Here is a 19260-nt window from a genome sequence, read left to right on the forward strand (position 1 = left end):
TCTATAAGCGGAGGGTTGGTAGAACGCCAAGGGTGGAAAAATCTTATTGTATATATTTAGGGTATATTTCGGATACAGTTCGGATCCCGTTCAAAGCCTGAAAATTTTTTCAGGTCTTTCTTCCAGTAGTGTTATGGCTGCATTCGCATCTATCATCATGTCTACATTTAATTGCTACTGCTGGACATCAGGCTACAGTGTTGATCAAAACAGACAGACAAAACATCGCCCATTGTAAGACTCGCACATGTTTCATTAACACATGTATAGCAAGGTTTAAAATATACATTTTCCACATGGTGTGAATCTTCTGTTTTCACATGTTTATTCATAATGAATAGACTCCAGCTGCAACTCCAGAATTCTCGGCTTCTCTTCCATGGGCAATTATATTAAAATTCCTGTTGGAAGTTTCGAAACAAATAATAAATTTTAATAAGTAAAAGTTCGTGACTACGTCCCTCAATTTAAGTTTCGACAATCTTCTTGTTTCTATTTTACACATAATTATGGAAAAGGACGCAGACGCGGCTATTTCAATTACAATTGAATAAATAAAAATAAATAAATATTCTATTTTGTGATAAAAATTAACGCTATAAGCAAACAACGCTTCGACCGTTCAACGGTCATTTTCAAGTTCGGTAGAAGAATAAAATTACATGCATAAATATAAACGCTAAAATATGTATATGAAACAATAGGTGATAAAAAGTTTCTTTCTACAACTATGCATACCATTCGCATTACTGTATTTTTACTTTTCATCGCCTATTGTTCCACATACATATTTTAGCGTTTTTAACCATATATTTATGCATGTAAGTTTATTCTTCTACCGAACTTGAAAATGACCGTTGAACGGTCGAAACTTCGTTCCCTTATAGCGTTAATTTTTATCACGAACTCAATTTCAAAGAACTCATTGATTCGGACATTCTATTTTACACATAATAACTATTATGGAAGGACCTAGAAACCGATATTTCAATTACAATTGAATAAATAAATAATAAATAAATAAATAACCTCAAAATCATTTTACTAATATAAATCTTAGCGACAGGCTCCGAGAACCTAAGTGAAGTTTTGAGGTCACGAAAGTTGTCAGATTCCACATCTCTTCGAGTCGCTTTTTCCCACCAAAAATGCTCTTTGGGGGTATTAGTGACTAGAAGCGGAAGACGTCTTAATTTTCGTCGTGTTTCGCTTTCCACACCGTAAACTGCCGCTTATAACCTCCCCCCCCCCCCCGCCGCCGCTTTAAGCGCCCCACGTTATAGACCCATTTGCTTTCAATGTTTAGAATTCGTTTCATTATGATGTTTTAAGCTTAATTACCAGTAAATAAAAAATCTATTTCCATCAACAGGTGCAGCTATAGCTCGATTCGAAACGGTTTGTTGTTCCGGTTATGAGGCCCCTCGGATATAAGCCCATCTAAAAGCCCATACAAAGTTGTATAAGCCCAGGGCTTATAAGCGAAAGTCTACGATATGCATAACTGTCTTTTCAAATTGAAAGTACTACAGATAAAGAAAACAGGAACAATACTGCATGCTGACTTCTGGCTGCTAACATGTTCCCCAGCTTACGTCTAAGCCAACGAGTCCCTTGCAGTGGCGGATCCAGACCTTGAGCTAAGGGGGGGCGGGGGGGAGTGTTTTGCTTACCCTGCCGGCTTTTCTTCCTTCTGTAATTTCTTCTTTTTTTTACCCAAAATAAGGGGGCCCGGGCTCCTCCTCTAGATCCCCCACTACCTTGAGTTCTCTTGGCATCGTTTTCCTTGACGATGCACGATTGGCATGTACTAAAACCCAGACGGTGGATTCTGGACGATAGACGATGGACGATGGACAATGTCTCTGACATTTATTTCTCTCAGACATTTATTTCCTCGGACATTTATTTCTCTCATTTCTCTAAGACATACTCGTAGCTTTCAACAAGGAAAGCTACAGCTATTTCTGGCGAAGCAGGACAAAGATAAATATGACACCCGTGTTAACAAGCAGCATAACTTGCAACAGTAAATCAAACAGCCGGGCCCGGCGTAATAATACAAAATGCAAGTAACCAACATGCTCACGGAATATTTCAATCTTTGTTCCTGCAGAGCTAATATTTAAAGAGCTTAAAACATATCTTGCAGTACAAATGAGCCAAGAAAACTAGCACGTGGCCAAAAACAGAGGTGTCAAACGCTACAAATTACACGCGGATAACAGCAGAAACCACGCAGACCTATGGCCTCTCTAACGGCTCTACTCTGGTGAAATGTCCACATATACTTTATCCGAGAGAAATAAATGAATGTGTGACATTGCGTGACGAAAAATCCGCGATCAGAAGTTCGTGATAATTTGCCCATTCCTTAAGAGTTAGATTCTTGCTGGGGGAGGGGGAGGGCATGAATTTTTGCTGTTCAATATTTCAAAACTCCATGGTGACATCGCGTGACAAAAGCAAAAGATTGTGTGGAAAATTTATACATGTATATGTACTTTGGCTGAGAGAAATAAATGAATGCGTGACATTACGTGACGACAAATCCGCGATCAGAACTTCGTGATAATTTGTCCAGTCCAAATAAATTATATTTTTGCTCGGGGGAGGGGAGGGGGGAGGGCACGAATTCTCGCTGTTCAATAGTTTAACATCGCGTGACAAGATTGTGTGACAATTTACATGACAAATAAATGAATGTCAGAGATATCGTCCATCGTCCAGAATCCACCGTCTGGGTTTTAGCACATGCCTGCACGATTAACTCAAAATTAAACTTGCTTCATTTTAAACGCTCATTATTTGTTTTTGGTTTCTTTCACTTGGTTCTCTTAGTGATGTGTTTGGGAAGCCCGCTTTAAACTGTTAGCGACTTCAATGCAGGAAGGTTTATCTTCATTCATTTTTCCATAATAATGCACTTATCAGCGGTCATCCCGGGGGGTTGACCCTGGGGACATACGGGGGAATAGCGCGGGTTTTGCTGACTTTTGTCCCCAATTTTTGGCCCGGGACGGGGCCATTGGACCGCCTTTGCACTTCCGAGGCAAGATACACGGGTAAAGACCCGCGGGATTTGTAACATCGCCGCCATCTTGAAAATGAAAGATCCGGACCGCGGGGACTGGGTATTACCGTTGAACGGCTTCCAAAAAAGGTAAGCGTGTCTTACGTTTCTCTCGTAAATCTGTCCCCTTTTGTTGATCATCCTTCCCTAAAATAGCGAAAATATTTTTCGGAAGCAATCTATGATCTCTTCTATGCTAATCTTTTGATGATTAGGTGTTGAATATTTATAATGTCATCTGTTTGAATTATTCATATTTTCTATTTATGTATAAATGTATAAGGCTGAACCTCACTGTGTGCAGAAAACAGGTGGACTAGCTATTTTTGCTTACTGTATATATTATTGTTAAACTTTTATTAAAAATTATGCAGGAAATTACGTTACAATTTGGGAGTCCTTTCAAATTATGCTCCCCAGGGGAGGGACAGTGGCAGATTTTTGTGGAAGAATATTGGCCCTGGGTAGGGGAAATTTGCAAATGTCTTGGTGCAAATGCCCGGGGGTTCCCCGGGGTCAGCCCCCCGGGATGGCCGCTGATGAGTGCATAACCGTCCGTTTCAGTTTAAGAAATGGACAGCTGTTTCACTTGCTATACCTTCCAGTTCTCATTTGTTAGGCGCGACTTTCACGCCCGAGGGTCAAAAACTTCCATCTCATGTCTGCGAAAAAAAATCTCATGCCCAGTTGAAATATTTGAGCTGTTATAGACTTAACTGTTACTTGTTAAAAGGTCATGAAAATGATAGACAAAAGAAACGTACTTGTAAATGACGACACAGTTTCCCCAACTCTCCGATTTTCAAGACAAAAGTGAGGCCACTACGTTTATATGTTTGCCAAACACATCCTGGCAACGTGACCATCCTCAGTCTTTGATCTTGAAAAATCCTACCACTCCTGGGATAGGAATCTCATGTCTGTGACTTGGGAAAAATCAGTTGAACAGGCAGGTGTATGGCAGATTAGCCCCAAACATTGAGTCGGGTCACGCAAACAGTTTGCTTGTAGACATTTCCCAATCTCCTTGAGCTCGCGTTCTTCATCCCTGGGTTTCTTGAGTATAGCGGAAATCCCCCCCCCCTCTGGGGGGAACTCCCATATAAAAAAGGACTGGGGTACTCGTACCATTTAGGAGTTAAAAAAGTGCATTTTGTACCTCTGAGGGTGTTCCACCTGAAAAGGTCCACAGCAAGAGCTTTTGCAGCACTTTTCAAGGTATTGAGCCGAGAAAAGTCAATGTCAGTTGGTGTGTGGCTTTAGAATGGATACCTCTAAGGGGTGAAAAAATTTCAAGCCAAGCCCACAAAACAGGATCTTGGTACCTATCAGGGGTTCTTTTCAAAATTTCCAATGAGCACCCTTCTACTTTTTATATGGGAGCCCCCCCCCCCCCCCGGGAATATTTCTCACTCCGAGATCAGCTTTTGCAGCTCCCAAGTCTAAACAGAGCAAAATGCTCTTATCCAGCTCTTGAGCTAATACAAGAAATCATCCAGTGCATCTCTAGAATCTTATTTCAATGCCACATTCCCTTATGAGAGTGATAGTAGTGAAACAAGCCAGGCTGTTTCAGTCTTTCAATTTCTAGCTGTACTGAAAACACCCGATCAATCAGGTCCCAGTCTTCACCTCCCCATTTGGTGGTGAAGTCTTTCACATTCATCCCTAGGAAGTAAATGAAAAAGAGGCATTAGTTTGTCCTATGGAAATACCTTATCTTTCATACACAAGGGTAAACAAGAGGGAAACTTGTCTCACTGGCACTTTCCTTGGTAAGCACCTCTCCCTGCATCCCTGCCCCCAGGCAGGGATGCAATGCGACACCCTCTTATATGAGATGATGCCCCTTTCAAACTCCAGCAGCAGAAATACTGCCTCCCTTTTCTAAACTTGATTGTAGTAACATAGGATTATGTGGTGGTATTGAATCAGATGAGACAAGCTGGAGAAAGGGGAAAGTGGGAAGTTGTATTCTTTTGTTTGTTTGTTTGTTTGTATTTTTTTTGTCTTTTACAAATACACTTACAAAATATCAATGTATAAGGCAAGGAAGCCCAGGGAAGCCAATAAGGCTTACATGTATGTAAAGGACTACCTTAAAATAAAGATATGCTGTCATCAGCACACAAAATGATCATAATAGGGGTTGGCTGTTTAACAGGGGTGGACCATGTACTTTGAATATTTTTTACCATCAAGTCAACTGCTCAGTGATATGGAATCACATCAAGACAATCATGATAACCATGTATTTGAACGTTCTTATCAGGCATCCCTTTCTATTTCGCACTCTTTTCTGTTATCACTTTTTCCAAAAAAGGTGAAATAGGTGCATTAAATTTTGGGTTGCTGTTTAATAAGGGTAAAGACAATAGGAAAACCATCATTGGGATGACCAAAAGGTGGCCCTGGCTGCTTAGTAGAGGTGGCTGGTTAATAGGGATTTTATTTACAGTAATTTACTGACAATGATTTCGGACGTTGATAACTGGCCGTTTTGTTAAGGGGTGGCTGCTATATAGGTAGCCACTTAATACTATAGCGGTTCAACTGTAGTTTTAAAAATCAGGTACCCACCTCCAAATCTATCCCAGTCCTCTTTGAAAACACTTAAAATCCCATAACCATTCTCCTGCCAAAAACCACGGGGATCACTTGGAAACTCTCCACATTCCAGACGGCCAACAGCTGGTGCATATACCATCTTGCCTAAAATGGTGTGCTACAGACACAACACAGTTCACTTAATATATCAACAAATTATACCAAGATGAAGAACCTAGTTTATTGACACACATAATATTATTGCAGACAGTTAGTTACTTATGTTTAACAAAACATCATGTAACAATAAATTGGGAGAAATTTAACATTTCAAAATGTATACAGTGGAATCCTAGTTTTTTTTTTATCACATAGTTTGAAAAATTGAGGGTAAAATTACAGCGTTTGACTCAGGGGAGAGAAACAGGGTTTGGTTAATTTAATCAAAACTTTTCAGTAATAAAAAGTGCCAAAACAATTTCAAGTGGCTAATTTATGAAATGCTGATAATCAAAGAATGCAAACCATCATTGAACTCCATCCATGCTGCGTAGTAACATGCACAAAAATATAAATTATGTTTTCACTTATTTAAATCTTTGTGTCATCTTGATATTTTCACTGTTGTCTAGAAAATGATGCTTGAAAGATTGAAACGTCAGACAAGTGTAATTTTAAAATGAGATATTGTGTGGTTAGAAAAATCAAGGGTTTGAGAAATTGGGAATCCACTGAACTCTAACTCACAAGTTAAACACATCTTGTACACATTAAAAATTGAATAAAGTTACAATTTTTACATAACTTAGAATCTCACCTTCCTTACGCTATCCAACAGTCCTATAGGAACATCAATATGAAGGTCAAATAAAAATACTATATCATCATCATGTGGAACAGCCTTGACAGCCTTTTGAATCGCCAGTGTCTTATGAAAAAGTCCACTCAACTTGATTAGTGTATAACGCTCTTGAAGAGACCACACACTGAAAACTTCATCAATGTCAATGTCATCACTGTCAAAATCCACAATAATAACATGGAATCCTAAGTCGCCAGTCTGACGAGACATGTTTGCAAGTTGAGATGCAAAGTGATGCACCCATTTGCCCTGGTTTTTCACAGGGAGTATAAAGTAAATGGTTGCATTTCTCTGCCACACCATTCCTTCTGGAAAACAGAGTTCATCCTTGCCACTTGGAGCATAAACATATTCTGAGAGACGAAAGCTTTCATTTGATCCTTGGACACCTAATTGAAGTTCAAGAAGGAAACGATTTCCATTCTTAAGATCTGGGTTCTGCTCAACATTAAGGACATTTTGCAGGTAGTATCCCCTACAAAGAAAACATTTTGGTCAGTATTTATAAGAACCATTTCAGCACCTAACATTTGAAATTGGTTTTGTGATCTGTAAATTTTTTTGCCAAAGTTCCTGTCAATAGTACAGACATCCTTTTTTCTGTTAAATTAATCCAGAAAAATATCCCATGATCCATTGTTCCCCCAAACCCCTAGGGGATCCTTTATAGTCAGGTTCTTTTAACAGATCACTAGTATCCAAAATTATTCTACAAGAGATGCTGAAACTGTCGAAATTGGCACAGAGCTTTAAACAGTACAACTAATTTGATAGTGAGATAGTAATGATCTGTATTTCAAGTGAACAGAATTTCCATGGTCCACTATTTGAATATAGTTAAGGCAAACTCATTAAGAGTGATGTTATGGCAGATAATTCCCCATTATTGTTCTTCAAATTTAAATTCAAATTTAAATTTAAGATAGGTAACTAATTAACAATGAAAATGCCAAAAGCTGAAAAAAATTGTATATTAAAAGATGCAAACTAATAGAGATCAAGTTTTTTGCAGCTAATATGTTTATGTTACTTATCTTAAAATAAAATTTAGTTGTTGCTTCTACTCTCAACAGTCACTTCTAAGGAGGTGTGTCAAAACATACGAAATGTCAGGTAAAAAAATGTAGTTTTTTTTTTCCAACAATGCATTTTATTGTCATGTTTATTACAGTAGTTTGCGTGTTATTTCTTTTTCTACGTCGGTTGTTTTAATATTTAATGAAGGAGTTGCATGTGATATTTACATTACAAATTACATCTGTTTCAGCAGAAGATTTTCTTGGGGTCCAGTTTTACCCCAGGGATTTTTTGGGGGTGTGGGGGGGTTAATATTTGCCTCCAATTTGATCATGTCTGCAACTTGAAATATCGCAAGATTGGTCTTTGCATATCACAAGCCTCACCAATTTATGTGGCAAAAATATCTTGGCAGAGTTTTTTTTTTTTTTGGCTTGCGGTTAGCTTTTATATTTTGGAAAGAACAGCACTTTTTTTGTTCATCGTATTTGGATCCTTCCAACAAATAAAAGTCAACCGCAAGCAAACGTGACTGACACTTTACATAGCTTTTAGCGTTCGGCGCTCGACGTTCTGCAAAATACCCCCGCCGAGATAGCCTGCAATTATCTGTACTGATGAATAAACATTTGCGAAAAAATAGCTTACAACTAAATTGAGTGCGTTCAACTATTCAATTATTTATCACACAAGGTGTCGAAAGCCACGTTTTTGCTAAGAAAACCAATCAAAACAAAATTAAGACATATTCGAGCCTCAAGCTTGTAACGCTATGAAATTGCCTTCCTTTTGTAGAATCTAGTTAGCTTAGCTGTGGGTCGATGAACCAACTAAAGCGTCACTTAAGCTTACACGTCGTGTCTCTTTTTTCGTCATTAAAATGTTATCAAGCTTAATCTCAACATGATGAACTCTTCAAAACCCGACATTGAGAAGTGTAATATTAAAATTACGCTTTTCAAATTTTGACGGAGACAGAGTCACACACTCACCTTTGCAAAATCTGTAAGTTTGCCATAAATTTTCCAACCACGTCTTTCACTGTTTGATTATTGACGAGTTTATTCCCTTCTGACCACGGGACGAACGCTCGATGTAAATAGGTGTTATCGATGGGGTAAACAAAAGACTCGTGTACAAGATTCACTCCTTCATAACGGCTTAAGTTTCTTTCAATAATATAACTCGGTTTGTAATAACACGACTTTAACATCCCATTTACTACATTATGGTCGATGAAGGGAAGAGAGGTATAGTTAAACTGACTGCTCAGATTCAACCCTTTATATTTTCTTTGTTTAACGTGACTGGGCGTCCATGTGAGCGCTTCGAGTCCTTCTTCCGGAAATTTAAGCTTACCAGTGTATAGCTTTCTGTCATCACAATACGAGCGTAAATACTCCCCCGTGATAGCTTCGAGTTTTACAGAGCCTGGCTTCCTCCAATAAACTTGTATACGACCATTTCCACCTCCTTGCTTGTGCAGAGCTTCCACAAAATATCTTTGACGGGCAACCAAGCGGATATTACGAGATAGCTGTGTTGGATATTTCCAGAAATCTCCTTCGTCTGTCCAGGCACTTTCTGTGGGAGAGAAAACGCTCGCTATTAGACGAATATTGTGCGAGTTTTCATCGAAACTGAGCCACAACTCTGATGTATCGTCCGACGAGACGGCGAATGTGTAAAGCCCGGAAGCTTTCGGTTCAATGAAGCCAAAAATTCTCTGGCCGTAGCCAGCAAAATCCCGCACAGTGTGAAAACTTCTCAAGAATAATCTCTCATGTGGATAGCGGGGAAAGAGTGGAGTTTCACGGAGGCGATCCACGTCTAAACCGCACAAGTCGTTCCACACGTGTAGATTCAACACTCCAGGAATATTGGAGGAATTGAAAGTAAGATTTACCAGTGAAACCGGTTCAATCAAGAGGACAGCGCGAGAATTCGGATATTGTTGATATGGCGTTTTTGTACGCGACCAAAGAAATGAAAAAAATCCAATAAATACCAAACAAGCGTAAAAAGGGAGTAAAAGTAGAAATCCTCGACGCAATTTCCTCCAAACCATGACACGAAACGCGCGCTACCTCAGTGCGGGCATGTCAGCTGTGCTGCTGGTTTCAAATCAGCCATGCATGATGCATGACGAAGACCCTGTTTGATTTAAGTTACTTGTCATCACTTGTTGTATGACATTATTTCTTTCGACTCTTTCACTTAAAACACTCAAAACAGTTACTAGTAAAGTGTTTGTTTATTTTCTTCGACGCGAACACACTTCAGTTGATCTTTTTTTATGATACTGTATCAAGTCAAGCAATAAAACACCGGTCGCGTATGGCGTAAAACTGCCTAAAATAACTGAAAATAACTACAGCTTGCCAGCTGGCGAGTTTATTTGCATATTCATTTAAAAACTTGATATGATATTGAAGTATTTACACACGTTTTTAAGTAATAGCAGATTAAACACTGAGTTGAGGAAAACGGGACACTCTTGTGTCGTCTTGAGCGGTGACCGAGTTGTGCTGAGGTAATACAGTCACGATACAATCTCGTCCTGAGAGCCTCCGTTTCGTTTGGTCACGTGCTAGTGGACGAGAATGGTCAAATTAAATTCCGAAAAAATTCGAAACGGAAATCTCCAGCAATCCGGAAATTGTAGAATTTTCGAAAAGCGAACCATTCAACCGGAAATTTCGGAAATTGTGGGAGGAAAGTCGGTAATTCGCGGTAAGAAATTTCCGAAAATTTCGGCATTCCTCGCAAGGTTTTCCTCTGTTCTTGAAATTCCGGAAAACGCTGTCCCATTCGTCACTAGAAATTTCCGGAAATTTAAACCGGAATTTTTCATCAAATTGAAAGTGCCCCCCTGACTTTGTTGTTCTCCCTGCCTCGTTCTGAGAAGAGGGAAAGGGGTGGTGGGAGATTGGGAGAGAAAAAAGAAAAATGAAAAGTTTTTTTTTCTTCTCTCATTAGGTGTTGCCCCCTTTTTCCTTCGGTCGTATTCGCCTCGTAATTTACGATCGATATCAAGTCAGAAGTTAAAGGGTATTGTCTTCACTCCGTCAATAGGTCCTTCCTGACACCAGAATTTGCATTTTCGCGAGCAGAAGCAAAATACACTCTGCCCCATTTTTTTGAACGCTCTGTAGTTGCTAAGCGGCCGGTCACTGCTTACAAGTCTAAACTGACAGCGAATCACTTTCTTTTTGATTGTGTTCGGCGACGATTCACGACCAACATGAAGCGAATATTCATTTTAACCCTCATTATTTTTGTTTCACTGCTCTCTCGCATATCTGGGAAGCCGGCTTTAAACGGTAAGCAACGTAAATGTAGAAGTTAGTAGTTTGTGCTCTGGACAATTATTTTTGTTCGCTGTAAATGTAAAGCTGTTTGCGTTTGACTGGTTAGATCGATTCTTTAGGTACCAAATTAACTCGTTCATATCTTCATCCGTTTTCCACTTTGACTCACGGATGCGAAACAGTATTCTTTTGGCATGAAACCAACGAAAACGCCTGCCATCAGACAGCAAACACAAGCAGGCTTGAGAATGCTCAGTTTTCTTTTAATCTCGGTTAACACTGATTCTCAGTGGGCGGATTTAAATTACCCAAGACACCAAGAGATTATCTCTTGCCAAGAACTAAAAGAATGCTTTTGCTGTCTGTAGCTAGTCGGCCTTTTTCTCGACACTGGGTTCTCGGGTCGCGCGATTTAACACGATACGATGCGCTAAAGTTTATTTTGCTAATTGGTAGTCTAGCCCGGAATAAGCCAGTCGTCCGTTCTATCTGTCCTAAGCATTCGGGCTTGTTTGCTTGTAGTTCGTGTGAGTCGTCGCATTTCGAATATGATAATATAACGCAACAAAAACAGTGGAAACAATTGTTTATCTTCGATCTAATTCCCGCCATTTTATTAGAATAAGAACAGCCATTTGCTGACTAGCTGAAAATAACGCAACATTTGTCATATACCAGAAAAGGACCGAAAAGCCTTTCATTTTACAGTTTTCGTAACGAGGCATTGACCGGCTAAAAATATTGTAGTTGGCAACAAAAACGTTCAATAGAATTGGAATTGGAATTGGAATTGGAACAATTGACTTGGTTTAATTTCGCTAAAAGACGTACAAAAAGAGCTAGAGCCCTAACAGTTGAAAAAAAAATCTCGAACTCAGAGTCCCTCTGATTGGGTCACGCAGCTGGATAGATTCTGGGCTCGACAGTGGCAGGTGAACGCAGTCAAGAGAACAAAATCCAGGGAAGACTAAATAATTGCGTTCTAATAGACAGCGCTTCATTTTGACTTCGAAATGTCAAAAGCTAAGAGATATTTTCATCGATGAAACTGAAAAATATATAGAGAGGATAGATACCGTATTAAATGGCCTCTTGGCGTTAAAAAATATCCCTTCGAGTGTTCCAAGAGTGAGCGCAAGCAGCGAACGAGTGAAATATTTTCAATACAAGTATAGAGAAATTTCGTATTCCCACCAACCATAGCAACAGTGATCTTTTCACGCGTGAGTATACCATGTTTTGTGGCAAAAGCTCACCGGGTATATGGTCTCTTGCGTTTATATATAATGCGGTCTGGTAATGCACTGAAGGTATTTAGGGAGTATTTTCGTGGACTGCACATGCTAGAGGTTTTGATGTCAAATGAAAAGTCGGATATACTTTTCAAAGCTCTGTACTTGTGCCCTGCAAGAATCCACTAAACTTGTGACAACTAGCTCTCACTTCAATGATTCACTGAATGATTTATTCTAATACACTTTGCACTGTTTTTAGTTTTATAAGCTTATTGCATACGCCAGTTAACTTAACGTGGCAGTGAACAACCCGAAAGCCCTAGCTACTTTGGTCACTGGGTACACTTACTTTCTATTTATTGTAATTTTTGTTTCTGTGTTGTTGTTAATGTTATGTATTATTTATTTATAGATTGATTGTTCATGACGGAAATAGACAAAACAATAAAAAATCTGAATCTGGTGTTCTAAGCGCATTTTATGTATTCATAAGTAGGGGAGCAGGGATGGCGTAATGGTTAGAGTGCTCGCCACCCACCAGTGTAGCCTGTTTTCGAATCCTGAAGCCGGTGTCATAAGTGGGCCGAGTTTGTTGTTGGTTCTCGCCTTGCTGAGAGGGTTTTTCTCCGGGTTCTCTGGTTTTCCTCCCCATACAAAAACCAACATTTTAAAATTCCAACTAGATCTGGAAACAGTGGACGAAGAGCCTCTCCACGGGATGTGCCATCCCAAATTCCTATCATTTTATTTTTTATATTGTTTTTAAGTTCAAGATCGTTTTGACCAAAATGCAGCAAATCACATATTTGTGTCCTCTTGCAAGAATCGTTTGTACACGGGGTCTACAATATATAGGTCAAATTCTAATGCTTTTAGGGGTTATAGATTAGCTTAGAAATAATTTATATAATTTACATGTTGCTATTTTTAAAGAGGAAAACAGAAACTTGTGCGAGGATGACCCTGACAAAGCCGAGTGCATCCGAGAGGTTGAGGAAGCTAAGGCTAAGCCGGGAATTAACGACGTTCAACAAGAAGGTAAGATCAGAGCTCTTGTTCCATATTTCGTGAATGTAAGTGTCAAATTTCGGCGTTGTAATTCAAGTAGAAAGCAAGCTTTTTACGCAAGCTTAGGTTGTGCACAACAAATTCTGAAAATCTCTTCCAGCGGTGATAAAGCTCAAGTTTTTATGAATCAACGCCTTCTCGAGTTTCGCCTCGGAAAAAAAAATCTTTCAAGCTTACTTTTCGGGTGTTGTTTGCACTGACATTAGTTGAAATACTTTCCTTCAGCCCGGAACAATCAAATAGATAACGAAATAAACAGTCATCACTGAAATTGCTCGGAAACAAGAAGGGAGGAGGCCGGAAAGCCTCCACACGAAATCTTAATAACTAAAAACAATACAGAAAATTAAGCTCATGAGGGTAATTTCACTCCCCTATTGAGAAAACCATGTTCCTTGGAAACAACCTTTATCACATTGCCGAATCTTATCCGTATGTTCTTCAGTTTTGTTCGCTTTGGGAAAACCTCGAGAGCACTACTGATTTCTGAAAGATTTTACTTCGCCTACTCGTACAACATGAAACGTAATATGGTACGCTGAGAAAAGTAGTCAACGAAAGATAGGCAGTGACGGGGCAAGAGAGACACCCCCACCCCCAACATTTTTGCCTCCTTATCTGCGCGTAAGTCAATCTAGCCAATCACAACGCAGGATTTATTCCCATCGTGTCCCGCCCCGGTTTTTACCCCAGTTTCATAGCAATTAACAGATGACAAAGTTATTTAAAATTTTATCCTGAATTTCTTCTCGAGTGCCATACTCCGACTGAAATTCAGGCCAGTAATGGGGCAGGGAGGCGTTCAGGTTAATTGAACACCAAGAATCAAGCTGTTAAATTCGTATTTTTGGCTTCTTATTTCAGTACAAGCCATAGTTAACTGCTTTTTCGAATAACCTTATGAGCAAGTTCTTTTTCTGTTGTAGTAATCTCAAATATCAAATAATAAAATTGGGGAAAAAACAATACGTTTATGAATTTATAAAGTTTTACAACAACAGACACCAGTCTTTGCAATTGTCGCGCCACTAAAAAGGACCCCACTTTCGTTTACTAAACTTGCCTCAGCCGTTCAGGTTCCAGTTTAGCTGTCAAATGCTAATATAAAGACCAATTTTATTTTAAAGATTTCGTTATGACATAGTTAATAGATGGTTATGAGCAGTCAAAGTAAAACCATTTTCGAGTTACTGTGTGCCTCCGTATCAAAACGAGTCTTTGTGGAAAACCTTTCACATGAAAGTGAATTTCATTTGCATGAAAATGCACCTGTTGGTGGAAACATTTTCATATGAATGGTTTTGCACGAAGGCTCGTTTTGGAACAGAGGCAAAAGGCCCTTTGGAAATGGCCTATTGAGAGGTATTGAGGCATACACGATTGGTTGGTCAGTGAGGCCAAGTTCAGACGCTGTAAATCGAATGCAAATGAGAAAAATCCTTTGTTCTCCCTCATTAGCGTTCGATTCGGCTCATGTGAAGTAAGGCGTCTGAACCGGGCATAAGTCGCCTTATTTACCGCTTTCGCCAGTTTTATTGTTACAAGTGGTTATATCGGGTTTTTAACAGAGCCATTAAATAATCGAAACTTGAGCAACAATACTAATTGCCTTGTAGATTTTGTTAACAAATTAACAAAATACGAATATGGATACATAGCGAGCACATAAACAAGAATCCTAGCAACGCGTCAAGTCTGTAAAACATTTGGCTATTATATCAAATCCTGTTTAAATTTTAAAAATAGAATTTTAAACAGTTTTCTTCAGATGTTTAGCTCAGTAGGAAGTAGAATTTAATTTATATTTCTACGTTGTATTTTTTATTGTATTTCTAATGGTTTCATTTAGCCTCTATTCTAAAACTTGCAAGTGACAAACATATGAAAAAGTACTTACGTTTACTCATGACCATTCTATAGGATGATATAACATATTGAATTTGGGGGCGGTGTTTAGTTTCTTGTGACAAAGATAATCGAAAGCCTGTCTAAGATGGCCTGAAATGGACACGTTTAGTTTCAAGAGAAGTGTTTTTCGCAGAAAAATTATTCCAGATAACTAGTACCATTTTAATACATCTGTACAAATTATTACCATTCAAGTTGGCAAAGCGTAAATAACAAACTATCAATCAATACATTGTGTCATTGTACGTTGGCAGTTTAATTGTGCGGTAAAGTTGTCTCGTTTTTTTTGGGTTTTTCACGTTCCCTCTTCTATATTTTTTCCTGAGTCCCGTCCGACGTATTGAATGCCCTGATTTTCAGATGAACCGAGATCTTTTCCTTCTGATTTCTCCCCTGTACGTAGCGTTGAGGTGAAGACCGGGTTCCCATTGACTGAAGCAACTTGTTAACCACGGTTTCATGTAAATTTGATCTGTTGTTCTCGAATCTGTTGAGAAAGCCATTCCAAACCCTCGTAAAGTCCTTTGCCTTTCAGCGCGCACGTTGCCTGAATAAACCAGCTTCTTCCCTTTAAACTGTGCAGCCCTAACTTCTCGCTCAGCTCGGCGGTAGACATGGCGTTTGGTAGATCTTGTTTATTTGCAAAGATCAAAAGAACAGCTTCCTGAAGTTCATCCTCGGCTAGAAGTCGAAACAACTCGTTTTTCGCTTCTGCAACGCGATTTCTATCGCTACTGTCCACAACGAAAATAAGTCCTTGGGTTTCTTGATAATAAAGCCGCCATAAAACACGGATTTTGTCCTGTCCGCCTATGTCCCATACAGTAAAACTGATATTTTTGTATTCGACCGTTTCGACGTTAAATCCTATAGTTGGAATAGTGGTGACGGGTTCCTCCAGTTTTAACTGGTATAGAATTGTCGTTTTTCCCGCCGCGTCTAAGCCGACCATCAAAATCCGCACCTCTTCTTTACCGAACAAGCGTTTGAACAATCTAGTTAGAGTATTCCCCATGATGTATTCTCTCGACTTCACTGCTGATCGGCCTACCTCACCACGCGTAAAGATCACGTCTATCAAAAAGTGTTCAGTAATTAATATTTCATTATGGACCTGTAAGTCTGTTGGAAGCACGCGTGCGCAAATAACGTACCTGCCTCTTTATTCGCCTTTTAATGAACCCTTGTATATACAATTAGTGATGAAAGCAAGCTGAAATCTTTCGTCATTCATGGTAGTTTTGTGCTTCCTCACATTTTTTTGCCGAATTGTCGACACTGCCATTTGGAGAAGGGGCATTAAAGGAGAGGTGGTGGAGGAGGATGAGGATTAGGAGGAGGAGGTTGTTCTCGTAGCTGTCTCGTACCCAAGCCTTTCAGTTAGAGCGCGGCAAAACTTACTACTGTGACTTGGTTGCTCAGTAATGCTTTTTTTTTCCATGTCAGGTGGGTCTGCCGACAAACAAGATGGATCCAAATCAGACGAAGAGAAAGTCGACTCGATGGCAGAACATCTAGCGATGCTGGATAAAGTTCGCAAGGAGTCCGAAGAGAACAGAAAGTTTTGGAAAGAAGAACTGCGATCCATGAACAAATGGGAGAAGTATGGCTTCGGCTAAATAAGTCATCAAACAAATGAAGCACTAGAAGCCTAGAAGGAAACAGGACTCATTTATTTTGTTTTGAAATAAAGTTTGACCTGATATTTAGTTTACCTCAAACATCTTAATAAACTAAATTTTAAACAAAGTATAGAGAAAAGTTGTCGGTAAAAAAAAAATCGTAAAAGAAAACTTGTGAGCCTTAAACATCACAGAATTCATAACAGGCTTCTGACGGTTTCCGAAAAAGACGAATAATCAATATCAGTAACCGACGCAATGCTAAAAGCACACGACAAATGTACTTAGATCTTAAGTGGAATCCCGATTTCTCGAAAAATCGGGATTCCACTGTATGTCCAAGTAAGTATAATCACCCAAGTAACTCCCTTAAATGCACAAAATACGTATCAAGTCCATGCTATCTGCCATCGTCTACTCACCTTCACTCACCTAACGATCCTCGCACCTGGGCCATGGCATGGGGATGCCAATTGCCATGCGCGTGAAAAATGCACCTAACACGTTGCAAGTCACGCGTTTTGGTTTTTTTACGCTTTTCCGAGTTTTTCATTCAAACAGAAACTAATCTTTATCTTAAGATTTTTCATGCTGAAATTAGTAAATATTTTTACAAAGAAATGTATGCCCGCATATCGCATGGGGTACCTGGCATACACTTCTTTATCAAATTTGGCAATTTCGTGGTCTCATATTTCCATGAGATTGCTATGGATTCTTATGGAACTTCGCATAATTACTTAATTGATCTATGGAAGTGTTTCTTTTTACACTTTTTTGTTTGTATGAAAATATGAAAATGCGTTGACATTGCGTGACAAAGTGAGCATGTCAACGTCAAATTTGTTGGGCGATTAGGACATGTAGCTCCACTCTAAGTGTGGAACCAATGGTGGAGCGCAACACATCAAATGCAAAAGAGAAGAAACCCAGCTAATATTGTAATGAACCTCGATCCTGGTTGGACGGCTAGTTTGGCTCGTCACGCAATCTTTTCTAGGAGAATATAACGTGACGAACTATTAAAGAACGTCGCACAAGACTAATTACACAAGGGTGATGTACAGTTTATACGATGCCTGAGCCATGATTATACTTATGGAAAACAACCATTGCCTTAAAAATTTCAAAAGTACAACCCGCCTCCAACTCAGCCGTATTTGCGTGGTCACGCAACGTTCACCAGTCGCTCCTTACTCGCACATTTACGAAATAATTGTTTTAATGTAACAGTCTTACAGATGCAACGCTGGGTTGAAACTATTCGAAGTTATCACCGTTAACTGGCCATAAAACGTAAAATAAGAGCGCTCTATAAATCATTTGTTTTCAAGGTTATTCAGTGTGTATTCGTGTCATCCCTCTTTGGTGACCAACGGATGCACCTGGGTGAGATACAAGCTAGCCTATAAACACCATGTTCCAATCTCAGCTTTTGATCAGCTGGAGAGAACGCAGAATGTGATCAGGCGTTCTTTAAAAAGCCGAACGTCTGATCGGTCAAGTCGCGCTGTTTTGTTTCCTCTTCGCTTGCTGCCATTCCTTCCTGCACTGTCTGTACGCCTTAAAATAGTCTTCGCACTTGCTGTTGTCGTAGCCATTGTCAGCCATGCACTTGTGTGATGCTTCCATAGTCTCTTTGCATGTGAATCCATCGAAAAATTTGTGAGCGTTTGGATTCATGCCCGCAGTGTAGCCTTTGAACCTTGGGCCACTCATCTTGGACGATTTGAAACGCCTCTGGATTCTGTAAAAAGGCAACTTTTGATCATGAAAATGACTTTTCTTCCATTCAGAAACGATTCAAGTCTTGGAGAGTTTTTAAACCATTAATAGCACGCTTAAATCCACGTTACTTTTCAATTATAAACTCCAGGGATAAGCCCACATCGATTGATAACTTTCGAGATTGCGTGACAATAAAAATTACAAGGTGTGACTCCAGTCAGCGGCTAGCTTGCAAGCTAATAAGCTCAGCGCAGGTTTGTTTCGCGCCAAAAAATTAAAATGCGACAACTTCGCGGTTGTGTTCTCTGATCGCCAGTCGTATCGAACGGTTAACTTTCTAATTCTCCTCGATGGTTTGTCTAGAGAAATAGATCGCTAAAGAAACTTGTGAAACCAGCCATGGTTCTTCTGAACAGTGGCAAAAAAAAGAAGGGAGATGGCGAGGAAAGCGAGGAAAACAGTTCTCGCTCGCGCTCAAGGTGAGGGACTCCATGTTGGATTTTGAGTGATAAAATTTGTTTTGTGTACTGCACATTGTAAATGTGTCTTTTCGTATTTTATCCAAATTTTGAATGGCTGATGTATGTTACAATACACCGTTAACGAGGGCTGTGTTTATCAACCTTGTTTCTTAATCGCTTCTTCTTCTAGGCCTGATGAAGGAAGTTCGAGCGAGGCAAGAGTTCTCAGGATTCAGTCGAATGACACACTCGATGTTAAGTATGGATTTGATCGCTACAAGGAACCAGTTGAAAGGCTAGGATGGCTTATCAATATGCACCCAGTAAGTCAAGCCTTACTGACTTTTTCTTCGGAGAAGTTTTCGATGTCAACAGAAGAGAGAAAATAATGTTGATGGTTTTCTTGATTCTCTTCACATATCGATCTG

The 19260-nt window shown here is 39.5% G+C and overlaps 3 protein-coding genes and 1 pseudogene across 5 annotated transcripts in view; 2 read left to right on the top strand and 2 right to left on the bottom strand.

Annotated features, from left to right (window-relative positions):
- Positions 1–150: 150 nt before the first annotated feature.
- On the bottom strand, positions 151–9709 carry LOC110050355 (beta-1,4-N-acetylgalactosaminyltransferase 3-like). 2 transcript variants are annotated; one of them, XR_016208281.1, is made up of 5 exons: positions 8492–9709; positions 6438–6957; positions 5654–5798; positions 3838–4741; positions 151–401 (listed from the first exon to the last, which is right to left on the bottom strand). XR_016208281.1 is itself a non-coding variant. In XM_020756272.2 (4 exons), exons 1-4 carry the CDS (start codon positions 9565–9567, stop codon positions 4593–4595), a joined length of 1890 nt encoding a protein of 629 aa, XP_020611931.2. In that variant the 5' UTR covers positions 9568–9709; the 3' UTR covers positions 151–4592. The 2 variants fall into 2 exon arrangements, 1 of the variants encoding a protein (XP_020611931.2); XM_020756272.2 differs by having other exon boundaries at positions 151–4741.
- Positions 9710–10665: 956 nt separating this feature from the next.
- Positions 10666–16730, top strand: LOC149108828 (uncharacterized). Its single transcript, XM_089293368.1, has 3 exons — positions 10666–10822; positions 12979–13083; positions 16468–16730. Exons 1-3 carry the CDS (start codon positions 10744–10746, stop codon positions 16638–16640), a joined length of 357 nt encoding a protein of 118 aa, XP_089149494.1. The 5' UTR covers positions 10666–10743; the 3' UTR covers positions 16641–16730.
- On the bottom strand, positions 14210–16100 carry LOC110050327 (ADP-ribosylation factor 1 pseudogene; annotated as a pseudogene).
- A 140-nt stretch (positions 16731–16870) lies between the features above and the next one.
- LOC110050326 (DNA polymerase epsilon catalytic subunit A-like) overlaps positions 16871–19260 on the top strand; it is a 48224-nt gene continuing 45834 nt past the window's right edge. For both annotated transcript variants that reach the window (XR_016208274.1, XM_089293268.1), the window contains exons 1-2: positions 16871–18850; positions 19023–19155. Coding sequence is in view for 1 of the 2 variants with exons in the window: in XM_089293268.1 (XP_089149394.1) it covers positions 18771–18850; positions 19023–19155 (213 nt within the window). In the remaining variant the exon portion in view is untranslated. The remainder of the gene's footprint in view (positions 18851–19022; positions 19156–19260) is intronic.

This window comes from Orbicella faveolata, unplaced genomic scaffold, assembly GCF_042242905.1.
Source record: "Orbicella faveolata isolate gen_17 unplaced genomic scaffold, um_ofav_v1 contig_25, whole genome shotgun sequence".
Taxonomy (NCBI): Eukaryota; Metazoa; Cnidaria; class Anthozoa; order Scleractinia; family Merulinidae; genus Orbicella; species Orbicella faveolata.

Excerpts from the sequence above, each read along its gene's own strand:
- LOC110050355 (XM_020756272.2), bottom strand. The coding sequence starts at position 9,567 with ATGGTTTGGAGGAAATTGCGTCGAGGATTTCTACTTTTACTCCCTTTT. Across the intron at positions 5,799-6,437 it reads TGTTGGATAGCGTAAGGAAG|CACACCATTTTAGGCAAGAT; the intron begins GTGAGATTCTAA and ends TTGTGTCTGTAG. Across the intron at positions 4,742-5,653 it reads GGACTGGGATAGATTTGGAG|GGATGAATGTGAAAGACTTC; the intron begins GTGGGTACCTGA and ends TTTACTTCCTAG.
- LOC149108828 (XM_089293368.1), top strand. The coding sequence starts at position 10,744 with ATGAAGCGAATATTCATTTTAACCCTCATTATTTTTGTTTCACTGCTC. Across the intron at positions 10,823-12,978 it reads TGGGAAGCCGGCTTTAAACG|AGGAAAACAGAAACTTGTGC; the intron begins GTAAGCAACGTA and ends CTATTTTTAAAG. Across the intron at positions 13,084-16,467 it reads TAACGACGTTCAACAAGAAG|GTGGGTCTGCCGACAAACAA; the intron begins GTAAGATCAGAG and ends TTTCCATGTCAG.